This window comes from Polypterus senegalus, chromosome 11 (genome assembly GCF_016835505.1).
Source record: "Polypterus senegalus isolate Bchr_013 chromosome 11, ASM1683550v1, whole genome shotgun sequence".
NCBI lineage: Eukaryota > Metazoa > Chordata > Cladistia > Polypteriformes > Polypteridae > Polypterus > Polypterus senegalus.
Genome location: NC_053164.1, coordinates 161,583,624 through 161,604,677, shown reverse-complemented (window position 1 = coordinate 161,604,677; position 21,054 = coordinate 161,583,624). Strand labels below are relative to the sequence as shown.

Here is a 21,054-nt window from a genome sequence, read left to right as displayed (position 1 = left end):
TGTTTTTCTACATTTAATAATTGACTGATGGACAGATATTGTTGTTTTTCGTCTATGGCGATTTAGTTTCTGCTTTGTTTTTGATGTAGTTTAACAAATCTTGTATCCATCATGTGTAATAGTTCTGTATTTAGTGAGTTATATAATCCTATTTTTGCATTTTGCCTTGAGAGTTGTTGCAGCACTCTGCACCTGCACTTGGTGAGGAGTGCTGTGCAAGTATAAAATAGTTTCTACTATTGTATTTCAGAGGTGGCAATGATAGATTGACCATCTAGCTCAGTGAAGAGGATTACATGCGTTTTGTTCTGTCTGTTGTATTTACCCATTTTTTTTTTATTGCAATTGCACTCCCAACCGTCCTGGAAGTGGGTATCTGTCTGAATTGCCTTTTCCAAGATTTCTTCCAATTTTTTTCCCTACAAGGATTTTTTTTTTTTTGGGAGTATTTACTTTTTAGGAAATCAATTCTGGGATTCTGTCAAAAACCATGGCCTGTTAAAGGCATTGAGGCATTCCATATGTAATTTTGGGCTACACAAGAAATAAGTTGTTGTTGTTAGTGTGTGTGTGTTGCTAGTGTTCTATTTCAAGGTTGATTCAAGTGCTTCAGAAGCTTTTCCTCATGACAGTAAGACGGAGCCCAAGTTCAAGAGAACTAGAATCATGATGCAGTTTTAAGGGAGAGATCTACGAGGACTGACAGGATGCCAGTTATAATCTTACAATCTTGTATCTACAGTAGAAGCACAGCTTCTGCCTAGGAGAAGCAGGATAAATTTGTCTTGTTAATGACAGCTCATAACTTTTAAAAACTACATATTACTTGGTGGTACAGGAATAGTTCTAAATACTTGTCCCTACAGTAAAAGGCACATTTTATGTTTTTCATTTTTTAATCAAATAACATTCCATACACAACTCGAGCACACAGCTTGACCTGAAATAAAATCACTGGAGGTTTTAAAACCACGCTACTTGCACATTTGTGTTACAGTAGGAAAGAGAGTTTAGAGTGAATCTTGAAATTTACTGATGTTCCCTCGGACTGGTAAATTTAATAGTAAGGGAATGGAACAATGACATTTAAAAAGCAAGGGACAATGTTCCTTTTAATAATGACTTTGTGTGACTGAGACCAGCTTAAATCAAGAGAGAGTAAATAATTTCATTTTATTAAAAATAAGGTAAATTATTTTTCAAGACAACTGCAGAGGGGATATGTATTTTATTGTGAAATTAATATGTTTCATCATTAAAGCCGTTTTAAATTGTACCATATGTTTGAGAAGAACTCTAAGAGTGACGGTAGCGTTCTGATATTTGGCATATTTTTCTTTCTAGTGTGTTATGTTTACAATGACTTTGATTCATCTTGCTTAACAGAATTTAACAAGTGAATAAGTCAGAGACTATAAATTATGCTCAAGATGCTGCAGATTTTAAAAAAAAAAAAAAAAAGGTCAAGATTTCAGCTATAAGGCCATCAAACTGTGCATTGAGTTGCCTACAAGTATGATATATCCGTTTCTGGATTTTAACTCAGGATTGAAACCAACTCCTTCCATTTCTTCCACATTACATTTCTTTTTCAACTTTCCTACTAGACATGGCATAGAATCCCTTCTACAATTATGCTGTACATTCTGATTTTCTGTGACCTCCACCAGCATACTGTGCTTCATATGTTTCAGTCTCTTTAGCTTTATTTCTTGGCCTCAGTCAGTATTGTTATTCACTGAGGCCTCTTGCTTTGATTCCATGCAGGTTTCCATAATGTGCAATTTTATGTTTGCTTATTGCATCAGTACCTTTTCATTAGCATAGTTTACTGATATTTCACTTTTGCACAGTACCGTTTTCTTCTCCTCCACTATTTAATATTTCCCACAACTTTCTCCTGTTTATTTTTTACTGGTCTTTGGTAGCAGGTTCTAACTGCTTGTATACGTCTTAGGCTAATTTGCTCTCTTATTGTACATGCACCACAGATTCTTCTTTATTACGTATCTACTGAGGTCAACATTTCAGATGTATTAATAATGTGTAGTTATGCAAACTGGAAATTTCTTTTTTTCTGTATTCCTAGCATTTCTTATGTTCTTGTACTTTTTTCACATTTCAATTCAAATAAGATATAATATATGCACTTTAATTTTTATTGGTGGTATCATGCTTCATTATTGGGCTGAATGAGCTGTTCATGTTGCAAGTTTGTGTGTTAATTATTTGATCAAAATAGAAGTTTAGCAATCATTATGAATTGTTTCTGATCATCTATTTCTCATTTTGACATCCTGTAATGGCGGTGCCACATCTACATTGCTAAGTTGTTATTTCTGTATATAGAATATGATAACCTTTTATAAATAAATAAGCACAGGTTAAGTGTAATGTTGAAAGGTCTCAATAGTGACTTTAACAAATGATTATATCACTATAGTGACTTTTGAAAACAATTATATTACTACAAGCTCTTTTTGAATCCAGTGTGCATTTTAGATTAACTGTTACAATTTATCTTCCAATGTACTGTCCATTTACATTTACATTTTTCAGGCTCTTTTTCCTGTTTATTTTGCTTTTGTTCATCATGTATTTTTATTAATGTATATTTCACCTTCTCACATAATACTTTGAACTCTAAACTGCCAGTTTGTTCTGTGTCTTAACTCACTGTTCATATTTAAACAAGCTGCTTTACCTGATACAGTTGCTGAAGATATTCTGTATATTTAAACAATTACAATATACATAAAATATAAATCACCACAGCTCTTCTTTACATTAGGATATACCTCAAACAAGCATACCAAGTAGAATAAGCAATGTGCACTTAATAGTATGCACTTATAACGTGAAGTTAGCATTTGGTGCAGTCAATATTTTCAAAGCATTTTGGTGGGCTTACCCACCATGGTAAACCTGCATGTTTTTTATTTACAAGGTTTATCTGGGTGCTGCTTAAAGACCACACACTTAACAAAACTTGAGTTTTTATTTTCATTTTAATTCAAATATAACAAACTATAGACAGTGCATGTGTTTTGTCCAGTAAATACTGATGCAATTTATTAAACTTAAAATAATGTATTAAATAATAGACTCTGCTATTGAGTTTAAGTTTCAGCTTAAAGTAATGGTATTAATCTTTAATAATTTTTTGTGTTTCGATACTATTAACTATTGTGTCATTTTTTTCCTGTTAAAAGTATGGCTAAAGGTTGTACTTTTTTGAATCTTTGTTAAAATGAAAAAATTAACAATAATTAAATAAAAAAAAGTTTTAATTGGCTGTTAGTTTAGAATACAGGATATTTTGATAATAACATACTAGTTTATAAATTGACTGAGTATTTTCATCCATTTTCTTTAGCGGGACTAAAATCCTATACATCTCCAGTTGGTCATGTGATGAACCTGTCAGGTGGAAGTGTTTTTTTGAATGATTCCACTTATGATGGAGCCATAGGCAAAGGGTAAGAACATTTATTTAAAGTTTGAATGCAAATATAGATACTTGGGATACATGTTTAAATAATGTCATTTTGTAATCTGTATTTTCTGTGTAACTTTACTATTAGAATAGTTTTAATAAAAATAAATTGTATGAATCCACTCTCTCTCTCTGTGTGTGTGTGTGTGTGTGTGTGTGTGTGTATATAATATATACATACAGTGAATCCGGAAAGTATTCACAGCGCATCACTTTTTCCACATTTTGTTATGTTACAGCCTTATTCCAAAATGGATTAAATTCATTTTTTTCCTCAGAATTCTACACACAACACCCCATAATGACAACATGAAAAAAGTTTACTTGAGATTTTTGCATATTTATTGAAAATAAACTGAGAAAGCACGTGTACATAAGTATTCACAGCCTTTGCCATTAATCTCAAAATTGAGCTCAGGTGCATCATGTTTCCCCTGATCATCCTTGAGATGTTTCTGCAGCTTATTTATAGTCCACCTATGGTAAATTCAGTTGGTTAGACATGATTTGGAACGGGACACACCTGTCTATATAAGGTCCCACAGATGACAGTTCATGTCAGAGCACAAACCAAGCATGAAGTCAAAGGAACTGTCTGTAGACCTCCAAGACAGCATTGTCTTGAGGCACAAATCTGGGTAAGGTTACAGAAAACTTTCTGCTGCTTTGAAGGTCCCAATGAGCACAGTGGCTTCCATCGTCCATAAATGGAAGAAGTTCAAAACCACCAGGACTCTTCCTAGAGCTGGCCGGCCATCTAAACTGAGCAATCGGGGGAGAAGGGCCTTAGTCAGGGAGGTGACCAAGAACCCGATGGTCACTCTGTCAGAGCTCCAGAGGTCCTCTGTGGAGAGAGGAGAACCTTCCAGAAGGACAACCGTCTCAATATCAATCCACCAGTCAGGCCTGTATGGTAGAGTGGCCAAACGGAAGCCACTCCTTAGCAGAAGGCACATGGCAGCCCACCTGCAGTTTGCCAAAAGGCACCTGAAGGACTCTCAGACCATGAGAAACAAAATTCTCTGGTCTGATGAGACAAAGATTGAACTCTTTGGTGTGACTGTCAGGCGTCACTTTTGGAGGAAACCAGGCACCGCTCATCACCAGGCCAATACCATCCCTACAGTGAAGCATGGTGGTGGCAGCATCATGCTGTGGGGTTGTTTTTCAGCGGCAGGAACTGGGAGACTAGTCAGGGTAAAGGGAAAGATGACTGCAGCAATGTACAGAGACATCCTGGATGAAAACCTGCTCCAGGGCGCTCTTGACCTCAGACTGGGGTGACGGTTCGACTTTCAGCATGACAACGACCCTAAGCACACAGCTAAGATATGAAAGGAGTGGCTTCATGACAACTCTGTGAATGTCCTTGAGTGGCCCAGCCAGAGCCCAGACTTGAATCCAATTGAACATCTCTGGAGAGATATTCAAATGGCTGTGCTCCGATGCTTCCCATCCAACCTGATGGAGCTTGAGAGGTGCTGCACAGGGGAATGGGCGAAACTGGCCAAGGATAGCTGTGCCAAGCTTGTGGCATCATATTCAAAAAGACTTGAGGCTATAATTGCTGCCAAAGGTGCATCAACAAAGTATTGAGCAAAGCCTTTGAATACTTATAATTAGCCTACTACCTAATTTCCCCAGCAATGCAGCTTAAGTTCTCCAAGCTCAAGTCTCTTTATCTGGGTTTGAGATGCCTGGAGTTGTATAGGGTAAATAATATAGTCTTATTTGGAATACATACATTTCATGTGTGTTCCGTGTCTTCAACGATCTGGGTAAATGTAGGATGACAGGAAATGCAAGGCAAGAAAATCTGAACACATTCCTCAAACATAAACATATTCCATGTTATAGTATTAATGATGTGAAGTGTATAATTTTGTGAAGACTTTATTCCAAATATCGAATAAACACGTGTGCTTTTATGCAAGAACATAACCAAAGAAAAAAAAAAATCATCCAATTTACATGTTGCTGTCAATGAGTTAAAAACTCAAATGTCTTCTTGGATGGTGCAGTGGTAAGAAATTCTGACATAACCAAAACTTTGAGGATTCAAGTCCGGTTGTACCTCATTTTAAGTAGTGAGCTGCTATTATTATTAATATATTTTAATAAAAAAATACATTTGATTCGAGTCTGTAACACCCAGTGTAAAGTTTTGCAACTTGGAAAAGTTGGCGCTTTTTTTTATTCAGTTCTGTCAGTGATGTTCACATGGTACAATGAACTTGTCTCTCACTTTCTGAGTTGATGGCATTTATCTCCATTCTTTTTACAAGAGCAGAATTGACCACAGATGGTGCTGTGGTTGATGCCTGCTCAGAACTATGTTATACCTGCTCCGTGACTGTTACCAGACTATTATGTGGCATTAACTATTATGTAGCAATAACGGAAACCTGGCTAAATAACAAAGATGGGGATGAGTGTAACATAGAGGGATACACATTTTTTAGGAAGGATAGACAGAACAGAAAAGGAGGTGGGGTTGCTGTTTATGCCAAACAGGGATTAAATGTAAGTCCTCTTCAGTTGGATGATGAGCCCCATCTTAGTGAGGACATGTGGCTTCGCCTGGAAAATATTAGGGAAAAAGGTCTCATTTTAGGAGTGTGTTATAGACCACCCAATTCAGACAGTAATTTCAACACACATCTTTTAGTAATATCAAAAGGCAAGTTTACAGGGGGATATTATAGTCATGGGGACTTTAATTATCCAAATATTAACTGGGATAACCTTACAGATGGAGGAGCACAAGAGCAGGAGTTTTTAGAAGTAATCGGCGACTGTTTTTAACACAGCATGTTAAAGCACCAACAAGGGGTGAAGCCTATCTGGATTTAGTATTCTGTAATAATCAGGATAGAATTGAGGGTGTAGAGGTGATTGAACCACTAGGGTCAAGTGACCATAATGTAATACAATTCTCAGTATTTTGTAAGAGTACAGATGCAAAGACTAAAATTGTTAAGTTGAACTTTAGTAGGGCTAATTTTGAGCAGATGCGACAAAGTCTAAGTAGGATAGACTGGGATAAGCTTTTAAATGTGGAGACAGTCGAGGAGCAGTGGAACAGGTTTAAAAATGTTTTACATGTAATGCAGGACAGATACATACCTAAATTTGGAAGTAATAGGAAACTAAAAAAAACTCCACGATGGATTAATAAAGATTTAAAAAGAAGTTGCAAAGGAAAAACTGCTGTATAAGGCATATAAGACTAATGACTGCAAAGAGAACCGTAGGCGTATGAGAAAATGAGGGCAACCATTAAGAAGGATATCAGAGAGGCTAAAAGACAGTTGGAGAGGAATATAGCAGATAAGGCTAAAGAAGACCCCAAGAGATTCTTTCAGTATTTTAGTAGTAAAAGAACAGTTAAGGAGGAGGTCAAGTTCATCAGGAATAGTAAAGGGAATTAAAAGATACAGACAATGAAATAGCAGATGCCCTAAACTTACATTTTTCTGAGGTGTTTACAAGTGAGCAAGTGGATAACCTGCCAGAGGTAAACACAACTACTAAGGAGGTACTGAGGGATTTGGAAATTGTAGAGGGAGAAGTGCTGCTCAGATTAAATAAGATGAAATCAAACAAATCACCAGGCCCAGATAATATTTATCCTCGTGTTCTTAAGGAGGCTAGTGAGTACATATATAAACCCTTGACACATATTTTTAGGAAGTCACTGTGCACTGGAGAGATTCCAAAGGACTGGAAAATGGCAAATATCATCCCATTATATAAAAAGGGTGACAGGGCAGATCCAAGCAACTATAGGCCAGTAAGCTTAACAAGCATCACAGGAAAATTAATGGAAGGAATTATTAAGGATAAGATTGAGCAACACATGACAAGGACAGGAGTTATTCTGAACAGTCAGCATGGGTTCAGAAGAGGGAGGTCGTGTTTTACTAACATGTTGGAATTCTATGAGGAGGCAACAAAAGGATACGATCAAAGTGGAGCTTATGATATTATTTATCTGGACTTTCAGAAAGTATTTGATAAGGTGCCACATGAGAGGTTGGGCATCAAGTTAAAAGTGGGAGTTCAGGGTGATGTTTTTAGATGGGTGCAGAATTGGCTCAGACACAGGAAGCAGAGGGTGATGGTGCGAGGAACCTCATCAGAACTGGCGATGTTAAGAGTGGTGTTCCACAGGGGTCAGTGCTAGGGCCGCTGCTATTTTTAATATATATAAATGATTTAGATAGGAATATAAGTAACAAGCTGGTTAAGTTTGCAGATGATACCAAGATAGGTGGATTAGCAGATAATTTGGAATCCGTTATATCATTACAGAAGGACTTGGATAGCATACAGGCTTGGGCAGATTTGTGGCAGATGAAATTTAATGTCAGTAAATGTAAAGTATTACACATAGGAAGTAAAAATATTAGGTTTGAATACACAATGGGCGGTCGGAAAATCGAGAGTACACCTTATGAGAAGGATTTAGGAGTCATAGTGGACTCCAAGCTATCAACTTCCAAACAGTGTTCAGAAGCCATTAAGAAGGCTAACAGAATGTTAGGTTATATAGCACGATCTGTGGAGTACAAGTCCAAGGAGGTTATGCTCAACCTTTATAATGCACTGGTGAGGCCTCATCTTGAGTACTGTGTGCAGTTTTGGTCTCCAGGCTACAAAAGGACATAGCAGCACTAGAAAAGGTCCAGAGAAGAGCGACTAGGCTGATTCCAGGACTACAGGGGTTGAATTATGAGGAAAGATTAAAAGAGCTTAGCCTTTACAGTTTAAGCAAAAGAAGATTAAGAGGTGACATGATTGAAGTGTTTAAAATTATGAAGGGAATTAGTACAGTGGATCGAGACTTGTATTTTAAAATGAGCTCATCAAGAACACGGGGACACAGTTGGAAACTTGTTAAGGGTAAATTTCGCACAAACATTAGGAAGTTTTTCTTTACACAAAGAACGATAGACACTTGGAATAAGCTACCAAGTAGTGTGGTAGACAGTAAGACGTTAGGGACTTTCAAAACTCGACTTGATGTTTTCTTGGAGGAAGCAAGTGGATAGGACTGGCGAGCTTTGTTGGGCTGAATGGCCTGTTCTCGTCAGATTTGCTGTGATTTCGGACATCTGGCAACGTTTTGAGAACTAAACCCAGGGCATCATGTTACTGTTGATCAACTATTTCCAACCAAGGTCTATTGTCCTTTCTTGCAATACATCTCAACCAAGCCTAACAAATTTGGTATAAAGTTTTGTATTGTGGCAGATTTGGAGACAAAGTACATGTACAATGCTACTCCTTATTTGGTAAAAGATCCCTTTTGTCCCACAGGAGAGACTTTCCGAGACTATGGTCATAAAGCTTACGGATTAGTCTCTGGGTAAAGGCAGAACCATAACGGACAGTTTCTTTACAGTGCTTTTGCCAGCTAATAGACTGCTGCACCACAACCCAACTCTACTTGGCACCATAAGCAAAATGGGATAGGAACTGCCACCTGCAGCTAAAGTAACTTTAGTACACGTGCAATTCCCCACGCTAGAATTTAAATCTGTCAGTGCCATGCTGACAGTGTATGCGCCCAAAAAGAAGGCGGCTTTAAGTTGAGTCTGTAACACCCGGTGTAAATTTTTGCTACCTGTTGTATGAGACAGCCGGCACCTGAACCTGGCTGGGATGCCCCTGAATTGGAAGCATGGGGGAAGGCAGCTGCTTTGGGATACTGCATCCCCTACGACGCTAGTTGGCAGCTTCCCTGCAGCATAGAGGTGCCCCGGATTCCCACAGGGCACCATGGGATCTGGAGTTCCGCTTCACAGCCCTGCTGGGTACCATGGGTGCCGCCAGGAGATGTTGCGGGGTGATTGTTTTGGTTATAATTCAGCCGTTCTTACTACTGCACCATCCAAGAAACCATTATCAGCTTTCTGTTGATTGACATTTGAGCTTTGGTTTTTAACTCATTGACAGCAACATGTAAATTGAATGTTTTTTTTTCTTTAGCTATATTCTTACATAAAAGTGCACATGTTTATTTGATATTTGGACTAAAGTCTTCACACATTATACATGTACTATAACATGAAAAAGTTTACGTTTTAGGTATGTGTTCAGCATTTCTTGCCTCGCATTTTTTGTCATCCTATATTTACCCAGATCGTTATAGACATGGAACACACATGAAATGTATGTATTCCACATAATAATATTTACCCCATACAACTCCAGACATCTCACACCCATTTAAAGAGACTTGAGCTTGGAGAACTTCAGCTGTGTCAGTGGGGGGATAGGACAGCTGGCTGTTTGCTGCTTGTGTTGATTGACACATTTGCAAAATAAAAGATGCTGATGGAGAGGTGCGAAAGAATTTAAGGTTGCCCAGGATTGCTTTTTTTTTTTTTTTTGTAGGCTTCAGGGATTCTAGTGTTAAGAAAGCCTTCAAAGATTCTCAGATTATTCCTGCAGAGACCTCTGAGGATGTATTTGTCTCTTAAAAAAAAAAAAATCAATTTGCCATCTCCACTATCTCCAAGCAGCTTGGTGTTCTTATGAGAACAGTTGCAAATGTTCAAGAAGTTTAAGGTCAATGCAACTCTAAGCAGTCTCCATGTACATGGTAGCAAGAGAAAAATTGACCTCAGAATGAGCAGAAGGATAGAGAGAATGGTAAACAAAAAAGTAAGGACATCTTCCAGTGACATATGAACTGAACTTCAAGGTCAAGCTCCATCGGTGTCTGATTGCAAAGTCTTTCACAGTGGGCTCAATAGAACAAAACCCAGGAGAACTCCACTGTCGAAAGAAAAACATAGTCTTTGCAAATCATCAACTGTATATTCGCAGATGAAAGAATGAAGCTTTAAAAAAAACACCATTCATACAATGAAACATGGAGGTGCGTCGTTATGTTTTGGTGCATCTTTGCTATGTCTGGCAAGGGATGCCTTGAGTCCATGCAGGGACGAATGAAATCTCAAGATCAAGACATTCTGGAACAAAACATACTGCATAGTGTCTGTTAGGTCTGTTTCAATCACAGGTCATGGTTCCTCCAACAGGATAATGACACGAAACACAAAGCTAAAAGCAACCAATATTGTCAAAGAACAAAACATTGGATTATTTTGAAGTGGACTTCTAAGAGCCCTGTTCTGAATCCTACTGAACATCTATGGAAAGAACTGTGACATGCAGTGTGGAGAAGACACCCCTCAAACCTAACAATGCTGGAGCTCTAAAAGAGTGGGCCAGATTACCTGTTGACAGTTGCAGACATCTTATTGAGTACTATGGGAATCACTTGTTTTCAGTGATTGCCTCAAAAGTTTGTGCAACAAAATATTAGCTTAAGGGTCCGATCTTTTTTTGTCCGTGCCATTTTCAGTTGTGTTATTATATGAAGTATTCTGTTGAATTAAACCTTTAAAGCAATGTTCGATCTTTATTAAATTTAAAACAAACAATGATTGGAGCCAATTACTTTTGTCAGTTTCATGTTATTTCAGAGACACTTGTGGGTTCTTTTTCTGTGGAGGGGTGCAAACTGCAAATTAACTGCAATTTAGACATTCGGTAATATATTATTTGCTTAAGTAAGAAAATCTCAACTACACTTGCACTTACTGTAACTGCTAAGAAATTTGTGATTATGTAACTTATTTTTTGTGCTTCATTTTTTTTTTTCCTTTTTATTAATTTTATTGCAATCCATACAAAGCAATCAAGTTTTTACAAAAGAAAAATTAAGTTTTTGTGCTTCATTATTAAAAGAACCACTTAACATGGCAGTTTCAGCACAATTGGTCTTTACTGAGAGGCGTAAAACATATGCAGTTACTAGAGCTGCAGATTAAAACCTGTGGAAAGATTGGTATGTGTTCACTGTAGCCATAGAGGAATGAACAACAAGGTAAACACACATGACATGCTTTCTCTAATTTTATATATAATATTTACTATATTAGAACATTAGGAAACTCTAGACAAGATCAGGCCATTCAGCCCAACAAAGCTCGCCAGTCCTATCCACTTGTTTCCTCCAAGAAAACATCAAGTCAAGTTTTGAAAGTCCCTAACGTCTTACTGTCTACCACGCTACTTGGTAGCTTATTCCAAGTGTCTGTCGTTCTTTGTGTAAAGAAAAACTTCCTAATGTTTGTGCAAAATTTACCCTTAACAAGTTTCCAACTGTGTGCCCGTGTTCTTGATGAACTCATTTTAAAATACAAGTCTCGATCCACTGTACTAATTCCCTTCATAATTTTAAACACTTCAATCATGTCACCTCTTAATCTTCTTTTGCTTAAACTGTAAAGGCCCAGCTCTTTTAATCTTTCCTCATAATTCAACCCCTGTAGTCCTGGAATCAGCCTAGTCGCTCTTCTCTGGACCTTTTCTAGTGCTGCTATGTCCTTTTTGTAGCCTGGAGACCAAAACTGCACACAGTACTCAAGATGAGGCCTCACCAGTGCATTATAAAAGTTAAGCATAACCTCCTGTGACTTGTACTCCACAGATCGTGCTATATAACCTAACATTCTGTTAGCCTTCTTAATGGCTTCTGAACACTGTTGGGAAGTTGATAGCTTAGAGTCCACTATGACTCATAAATCCTTCTCATAAGGTGTGTACAGTAATCCCTCGCTATATCGCGCTTCGACTTTCGCGGTTTCACTCTATCGCGGATTTTAAATGTAAGCACATCTAAATATATATCACAGATTTTTCGCTGGTTCGCGGATTTCTGCAGACAGTGGGTCTTTTAATTTATGCTACACGCTTCCTCAGTTTGTTTGCCCTGTTGATTTCATACAAGGGACGCTATTGGCGGATGGCTTAGAAGCTACCCAATCAGAGCATGTATTACATATTAACTAAAATTCTTCAATGCTATAAGATATGCATCCCGCGCGGAGTTTGATTGTTTGCTTGTCTCTGCCTCTCTCTCACCCTCTCTGACATTCTCTGTGCCTGATGGAGGGGCTGTTTGCACAGAGGCTGTTTGCTTAAAAGATACTGACGCTCCTCTAAAAAAATGCTGCTTTATTGCGGTGCTCGGCATATTTAAAAGCACAAAAGCACACGTATTGATTTTTTGATTGTTGCTTTAATCTCGCTCTCTCTCTGACGTTCTCTGCCTGACGGAGGAGATGTGAGCAGAGGGGCTGTTTGCACAGAGGCTGTTTGCTTAGAAGATACTGACGCTCCTCTTAAAAAATGCCGCGGCAAACTTAAAACCACAAGTACTGATTTTTTGATTGTTTGCTTTTCTTTGCGAGCGCTCTCTCTCTCCCTCTAAAATTCTCTGCTCCTGAAGAGAAGAAGATCTATTTGCATTCTTTTAATTGTAAGAAAGAACTGTCATCTCTGTCTTGTCATGGAGGACATTTTAAACTTTTGACTAAAGGGTGTTATTTCATGTCTAGAGGGCTCTAATAATAACAGTGTGGGAGAGTTTATAAGGGCTTAAAATATCTAAAAATAACTACACAAACATATGGTTTCTACTTCGCGGATTTTCGTCTATCGCGGGGGGTTCTGGAACGCAACCCCCGCGATCGAGGAGGGATTACTGTTCTCTATTTTCCGACCACCCATTGTGTATTCAAACCTAATATTTTTACTTCCTATGTGTAATACTTTACATTTACTGACATTAAATTTCATCTGCCACAAATCTGCCCAAGCCTGTATGCTATCCAAGTCCTTCTTTAATGATATAACGGATTCCAAATTATCTACTAATCCACCTATCTTGGTATCATCTGCAAACTTAACCAGCTTGTTACTTATATTCCTATCTAAATCATTTATTTATATTAAAAATAGCAGAGGCCCTAGCACTGACCCCTGTGGAACAACACTCTTAACATCGGCCAGTTCTGATGAGGTTCCTCGCACCATCACCCTCTGCTTCCTGTGTCTGAACCAATTCTGCACCCATCTAAAAACATTACCCTGAACTCCCACTTCTTTTAACTTGATGCTCAACCTCTCATGTGGTACCTTATCAAATGCTTTCTGAAAGTCCAGATAAATAATCTCATAAGCTCCACTTTGATTGTATGCTTTTGTTGCAACCTCATAGAATTCCAACATGTTGTGTTGTCAGTAAAACACGACCTCCCTTTTCTGAACCCATGTTGACTGTTCAGAATAACTCCTGTCCTTGCCATATGTTGCTCAATCTTATCCTTAATTCCTTCCATTAATTTTCCTGTGATGCATGTTAAGCTTACTGGCCTATAGTTACTTGGATCTGTCTTGTCACCCTTTTTACATAATGGGATGATATTTGCCATTTTCCAGTCCTTCGGAATCTCTCCAGTGCTCAGTGACTTCCTAAAAATATGTGTCAAGGGTTTATATATGTACTCACTAGCCTCCTTAAGAACGCGAGGATAAATATTCTCTGGGCCTGGTGATTTGTTTGATTTCATCTTATTTAATCTGAGCAGCAATTCTCCCTCTTCAATTTCCAAATCCCTCAGTACCTCCTTAGTAGTTGCATTTACCTCTGGGAGGTTATCCACTTGCTCACTTGTAAACACCTCAGAAAAATATAAGTTTAGGGCATCTGCTATTTCATTGTCTGTATCTTTTTAATTCCCCTTTACTATTCCTGATGAACTTGACCTCTTCCTTAACAGTTCTTTTACTACTAAAATACTGAAAGAATCTCTTGGGGTCTTCTTTCACCTTATCTGCTATATTCCTCTCCAACTGTCTTTTAGCCTCTCTGATATCCTTCTTAATGGTTGCCCTCATGTTCTCATACGCACTACGATTCACTTTGCAGTCTTTAGTCTTATATGCCTTATACAGCAGTTTTTTTCCAGTTTTTATACCAAACTCTTATTAGCTATCTTTCAACGCTGGCACTCTTCCACTCTTCCAGAGTTGTTCAACCAGAATATGGGTGCTAATTTCATCTGCAGTCCTAGTAAATCATGTCATATGTCCATAGTCCTCTTTGTAGTGGGGAAAAAACAAACTTCCTAACATTTATGTAAAATTTACAATGAATTATCTTTAATTTGTATGGCCATTGTCCATGATAATATTGCAATGAGAAGTGAAGTAAAAATGACACCTTTTATTAGCTAACTGACCAGATTACAACATGTAAGCTATTGAGGCAACTCAGGCCCTTCTTCAGGCAACCTCTCATTGCATCCATCATGGTCACTCGGTCCATTATCCTACTATTACATGATTATAATATAAATGGTGGTATTGAGCCTTTTATAATTTTTTGGCATTTAATCTCAGTTTAGCAAAATGAAATAATTCAACACAATCATTTTTATTCTCCATACATTACAGTAATGAGAAAAGCTCCCCTTTGGGCTTTGCCTCAAACTGTCTTGTTCCCCTTATGATTTGGAAATCAATGGTCCAACCAGTACCAATTGTATCACAAGTGCTTTATTCAACTTAAGCTTAGTTTCCACACTATATCCAAATATCTTTCATACCATAACTTGTTTTGTGTGCTTAAATACATGTTGCATATAATATGTGCCTCTTATACTTTAATGTCTACAGTGCCCTCCACTGATATTGATACTCTTGGGTAAACGAAGCAAAATGGCCTATGAAAAAAGTCTATCTCCTTGATCATTCCTTCAAAATACTAACAGAAATGTAACCTATAACTCAAATAAAATAATGGAGAGTATAATGAAACATTTTTATATACCAAGAATGTCAATATTAATGGAAGGCACTGCAGGTTTCTTTTTTTTGTTACCCTATCAAAATTAATTTTCAAAGCTTCTATTCAGTTGCTTTTGTTACATCCTCAGAAAAGTCTGGCATATTAGTTAAACACAGGCATCCCTGTCTAAATTCTGGTTACTGTGTGCTAAAAATATGTAAGATTCAGACAAAGAAAGAGTTACTGTATCTTGTCTTTCATATGCACTTCTTGTGATTTGCTAAATGATGCATAATCTTTACATTTAGTGTTCCTTTAATAACTTATAGCATTTTACTGACCTTTTAAGATTGTATATTTCCTTGTATATTTTGTTTTGCTTTTGCTCTTCATAATACACTACAAATACTCCTTGACCATTCTCCTACTGTTAAAATACAGCAGCAATCTCTAGTAGATATCTTTTTCATTAGTAATGTACTTCTGTAGCTGCCCTAAATTTTTAAATAATTGTTATACATGGCATTATTTATATTAGTGTAACTTGGAAAAAGTAAACAAACCTTATTATCCTTTGTACTGCTTAACTAAAGGTGTCATGTAAATAGAAAAGGTAGGGATGGAAAGAATAATTTAAGGTTCAACTAACAGCTGTGTCTTTCCTTTTTATCTAGGCTTCAATATGGTGGGCTTGGCCAACTTGTTGATGGAGTTTTGGGACTGGATGATTTCCTAGAAGCCAAGGAATTAAGAGTGTGGCCTGGTTATGATTATGTGGGTTGGAACCGTGAAGCAGCAGGAATGGCCTATGTGGAGATGGAATTTGATTTTGACCAGCTACGCACATTTTACAGCATGCAGGTGCAATAACAGACCTAAAAATTTATAAGTCAATAAGCATATCAAAGGTTAAGAGAAAGGCAGTACAAACAGTAAGAACATTAGGTTTCCTTCTGTCCATGTGCTACCATGAATAGGTCAATTATGTTGAACTAAAACAGCCTTTATCTTTGTGCGTTTTTCAGTCAGTTACATTTAAAAGTGTCTGCTTCAAGCAGATATAACAGATACACATTTCGTCTTTTAATTTATGAATATTTCATTTTGAAATAGTACATAATTGTCGTCATGTTTCTTGACCTATTCTCATGCATTCTCAAAAATCTCTTATTATGCTTCATAGGTACACTGTAACAATCGTTACCAGGAAGAAGTGAAGATCTTTCGCTATGCAGAATGCATTTTTAAGCGGGACCTAGTAACTCAGTGGGAGCCTGATAAAGTCAGTTTGTCTGTGGCAGTGGACATGAAAGATCCAAGTGCTCGTACCATCATCATGCCACTCCAAGAAAGAGTTGGTCAAATGATCCGCTGCAAGTTCTTTTTTTCAGATAACTGGCTGCTTATCAGTGAAATCTCTTTTGTTTCAGGTGAGTCTACATCTTTGAAGACTAATTGATGATGGTATATATTTATATACTCCGCAAAAAAAGAAACGTCCCTTTTTCAGGACTGTGTATTTCAACAATAATGTTTTAAAAATCCAAATAACTTTACAGATCTTCATTGTAAAGGGTTTAAACAATGTTTTTCATGCATGTTCAATTAACCATAATCATATAATTAACATGCACCTGTGGAATGGTCGTTAAGACCTTAACAGCTTACAGTAAGTAGGCATTTAAGGTCACAGTTCTAAAAATGCAGGACACTAAAGAGACTTGTCTACCGACTGTGGAAAAACACCCAAAGAAAGATGCCCAGGGTCCCTGCTCATCTGCGTGAACGTGCATTAGGCATGCTGCAGGGAGGCATGAGGACTGCTGATGTGGCTAGGGCAATAAATTGCCATGTCCGCACTGTGAGACACCTAAGACAGCGCTACAGGGAGACAGGAAGGACAGCTGATCATCCTCGCAGTGGAAGAGCCCGGATCTCAATCCCATTGAGCATATCTGGGACCTGTTGGATCGCAGGGTGATGGCTAGGGCCATTCCCCCCAGAAATGTCCAGGAACTTGCAGGTGCCTTGGTGGAAGAGTGGGGTAACATCTCACAGCAAGAACTGACAAATCTGGTCCAGTCCATGAGGAGGAGATGCACTACAGTACTTCAAGCAGCTGGTGGCCACACCAGATACTGACTGGTACTTTTGATTTTGAGCCTCCCTTCATTCAGGGACACATTGTGAAACATTTTTAGTTTATGTCTTATGGTGTTGACTCTTTTACTGTTCATACAAATATTTACACATTAAGTTTACTGAAAGTAAAAAAAGTTGAAAGTCAGAGGACGTTTCTTTTTTTGCTGAGTATATATTGTCAATGGTGCCCAGTGGACAAAAAGACCAATCCATAAAATGGGGTGGAGAGCCATGGGTTAACCTGTTTAATGAAGCTGTTGTTGCTTTTATAGCAAATAAGAACTGCTATAAGAATTTTGGACAGCGATTTCTTGATTTCCTAAGCTGATTTCAATATGACAATCTCTTTCTGTTCTTTAGCTCTTTTATCTTGGATTTGCTGGCTGAGGCAGGCATGGGGCAGGGTTTCCTTGATGTCACATGGCCTCCATTGGTTCAAGGTCTTCTGGTTGAGGGCAGAAGCAAAGGATCAGTGAGCCATTCTGCATCATCCATCGCCTTCCTGTCTGTCCCTTTTAGTCCCAAGTTCAGAAGAGACCAAAGACATTCAATCTAGATTTTATTTCTGTTTAAACTGTTTTAACGTTTAATCTCATGGAAATAAAGATGTTTTAAATATTGACATTATACTAAGTACATAGTCAAATACTTCAACAGTAGCATTTATTTATATAGGATGTTTTCATTCATGAAGGTAGCTCAAAATGCTTTCCAACAGTAGTAGCTAAAGAGAGTTACAAAAAGAAAATGGAAAAACTAAAGAACATCCATTATCCAAGCTGCTATATCCTAACTACAGGGTCATGGGGGGGTTCTGCTAGAGCCAATCCCAGCCAACACAGGGCGCAAGGCTTGAAACAAACCCCGGGCAGGGCGCCAGCCCACCGTAGGGCGTGCATGCGCACACACACACACTCACTCATATACACACCAAGCACACACTAGGGACAATCTGGAATCGCCAGTGCACCTAACCTGTATGTCTTTGGACTGTGGGAGGAAACCAGAGTACCCAGAGGAAACCCATGCAGACCCGGGGATAACATGCAAACTCCACACAGGGAGTACCCGGGAAGCGAATCCGGGTCTCCTAACTGCGAGGCAGCAGCACTACCCACTGTGCCACTATGCCGCCCTACTAAAGAACATTAATGTGTAAAAGGTTTTTTTTAATACAGTAGAAAAGCGAAGCAAAACATCCAGTTTAATAAACAAGTGCAATGGTCAAATAATTATGCAGAAGTAGAAAACAAAAACTGGAGAGAATAAACCTTAAAGGATTCTAAGACTAAAAGACTGTCCAGCCCCTTTTGGGTACATACGTGTGTCAAAATTATGAAAGTTTAGGAGCTTTGTTCATCTTCTCAGAGTCATAGGTGGCTACTGTGTACTTGGTCAAGGTAGAACTGACCCATAATATTACCATCAAGGATTGAGGGAAAAAAAAACAAAAGTAATTGGGGATTAGTGACCAGTCCATGAAACATAAAATAAAATTACATTTTATGATAATAGGGAAGATTAAGAAAGAGCCAAATTCAAAGAGACAGATTTTAAGTAGTTTTTTTTAAGTGTTTAGCTGTACTGGCCTGGTGTGTTTCTAATGGCAAAGTACATTATTCTGGATTTTGGTTGCATGAAAATAAAATTCCACCTCAACAGTGGTTTAATGTGGGCAGCACGGTGACGCAGTGGTATCACTGCTGCCTCGCAGTAAGGAGACCTGGGTTCGCTTCCCAGGTCCTCCCTGCGTGGAGTTTGCATGTTTTCCCCGTGTCTGCATGGGTTTCCTCCCACAGTCCAAAGACATGCAGGTTAGGTGCATTGGCATTCCTAAATTGGCCCTAACGTGTGCTTGGTGTGTGTGTGCCCTGCAGTGGGCTGGCGCCTTGCCCAGGGTTTGTGCCTGCTTTGAGCCCTGTGTTGACTGGGATTGGCTCCAGCAGACCCCCTTGACCCTGTGTTAGGACATAGCGGGTTGGAGAATGACTGACTGACAGTTGTTTAATGTTTTACTGTCTGAATAATATGCAAGCCAGCGTTAGAGGATACAAGATTGAGCTTAGGAATGTAGGGGGAAAGACAAAATTAAAGAAGGTGCTAAATTGTTTATACACAATTAAAGGCATTTTAAAATCAATCTTAAAGGAGACATGCAGTAAGTGTAAAGATGCTAAGACCCGCATCGTTACATGACAATGTTATAGAAATAAATGATTTCCTTGGATACTGGGTCAGCAACTTCCTGATCATCGGAGGCAGAACCCCTGTGTTTTTGCTAGTCGATTCTGGGGTTCGTCAGGGGTGTGTTCTTGCTCCTACTCTGTTCAATGCTTGCAAGGACTGAGTGTTGGGCAAGATCATGGGGTCTAGCCGCTGTGGGGCATTCATTGATCTTTACTTTGCTGACAATGCTGTGATCTTCATGGAGTCAATGGAGGCTCTGATCAGGGGTCTTGAGAGACTGAGCGAGGAGTCTTAGTGTTGGGACTTGCTAGTGTCCTAGATAAAAAACAAGATCCAGGCCTTTAATGGCCTCTTGGGCACAGCCAACAGCAGCGTGTCTGTTTGCAGATAGAGTTTCAGCATGTTGAGAGGTTTACTTACCTCAACAGTGACATTGGGGGGGGTGGGGGGGTTATGAGGTCACTGGAAAGGGGTGTGTGGCGCTCCCGATATCTATGCAAAAGGACAAAGGTCCAAGTATTTGGAGTCCTGGTGCTTCCTGTTTTGCAATATGGTTGTGAGACATGGATGCTATCCAGTGACCTGAGACGAAGACTGGACTCCTTTGTTTCTGTGTTTCTTTGGAGAATCCTTGGGTACCGCTTGTTTGATTTTGTGTTAAATGACCATTTGCTCATGGAGTCCCGAATGAGGTACATCACCTGGATTGTGAGGGAGCGTCAGTTATGGTACTATAGCCATGTGGTGCGATTCCCCAAGGGTGATCTGGCTCGCAAGATCCTCATTTTTGAGGACCCGAGTGACTGGATCGGGTCAAGGGGATGCCTGTGTAACACTATGTAATTTCCAGAGAGTGGGACTAGACCGTGTGTCTGCCCTGGGGGTTTGCCAACCAGGATCCCAAGCTGTTTTGTTGTGTGGTTGGTGCGGCAGTGCTCTATACCTGTGCATGCTTCCCAACCTGACCTGACCAAATAGTGGTAAAAGTGTGCCTTTGAGTTCGTTTTTGATTGTTGAATTTATGCCCTAAATGATGTGTTAAATAAAATTAGAAATTCAGCCTACCACACTAGACTGACAGTTTCAAAAATTTTAATTTTATGTATTAAATTTAAGAATGAAGGCAAATCCATTAATAATAAAACTTATTTCACTGGCATAATAACATTAACAATATCGTGGCAGTTTATCTATTCTTTGAACTATTCAACAGTTTTTAATGAGAAACAAGTTCAATTTAAACCAGTTGATAATGTTTACCTTGGATGGTGCATCAGTCAAGCAGGGCAAATGAAAAGGTTTGCCTGCTCTTTTGCAGTAGTCCATTCCATATGTATTAGAGCTACATTGTTTGGCACATCGTGAAGACCTGGGTATAGATGATGATAATTGGAAAGACATTTCCCTGAATGGGAATATCAAGACTTTGCTATTTACACCATTTTCTTTTATAGAGGACAACATTTGTAAGACTGTTAAAGCTGCAGAGGCAGATGTGTTTAAAACTCTAAATGAGGTTCAAAATAGAGATTGAGGAAAATATTAGTAACTGGAACTGTAAATACATTTTCAAATA

The 21,054-nt window shown here is 38.5% G+C and overlaps 1 protein-coding gene across 4 annotated transcripts in view; it reads left to right on the top strand.

Annotated features, from left to right (window-relative positions):
• Positions 1 to 21,054, top strand: part of ddr1 (discoidin domain receptor tyrosine kinase 1) — a 247,406-nt gene that overhangs the window by 166,135 nt on the left and 60,217 nt on the right. For all 4 annotated transcript variants that reach the window (XM_039769984.1, XM_039769982.1, XM_039769983.1 and 1 more), the window contains exons 6-8: positions 3,377 to 3,479; positions 15,824 to 16,010; positions 16,333 to 16,579. In XM_039769984.1, coding sequence (XP_039625918.1) covers positions 3,377 to 3,479; positions 15,824 to 16,010; positions 16,333 to 16,579 — 537 coding nt within the window. The remainder of the gene's footprint in view (positions 1 to 3,376; positions 3,480 to 15,823; positions 16,011 to 16,332; positions 16,580 to 21,054) is intronic.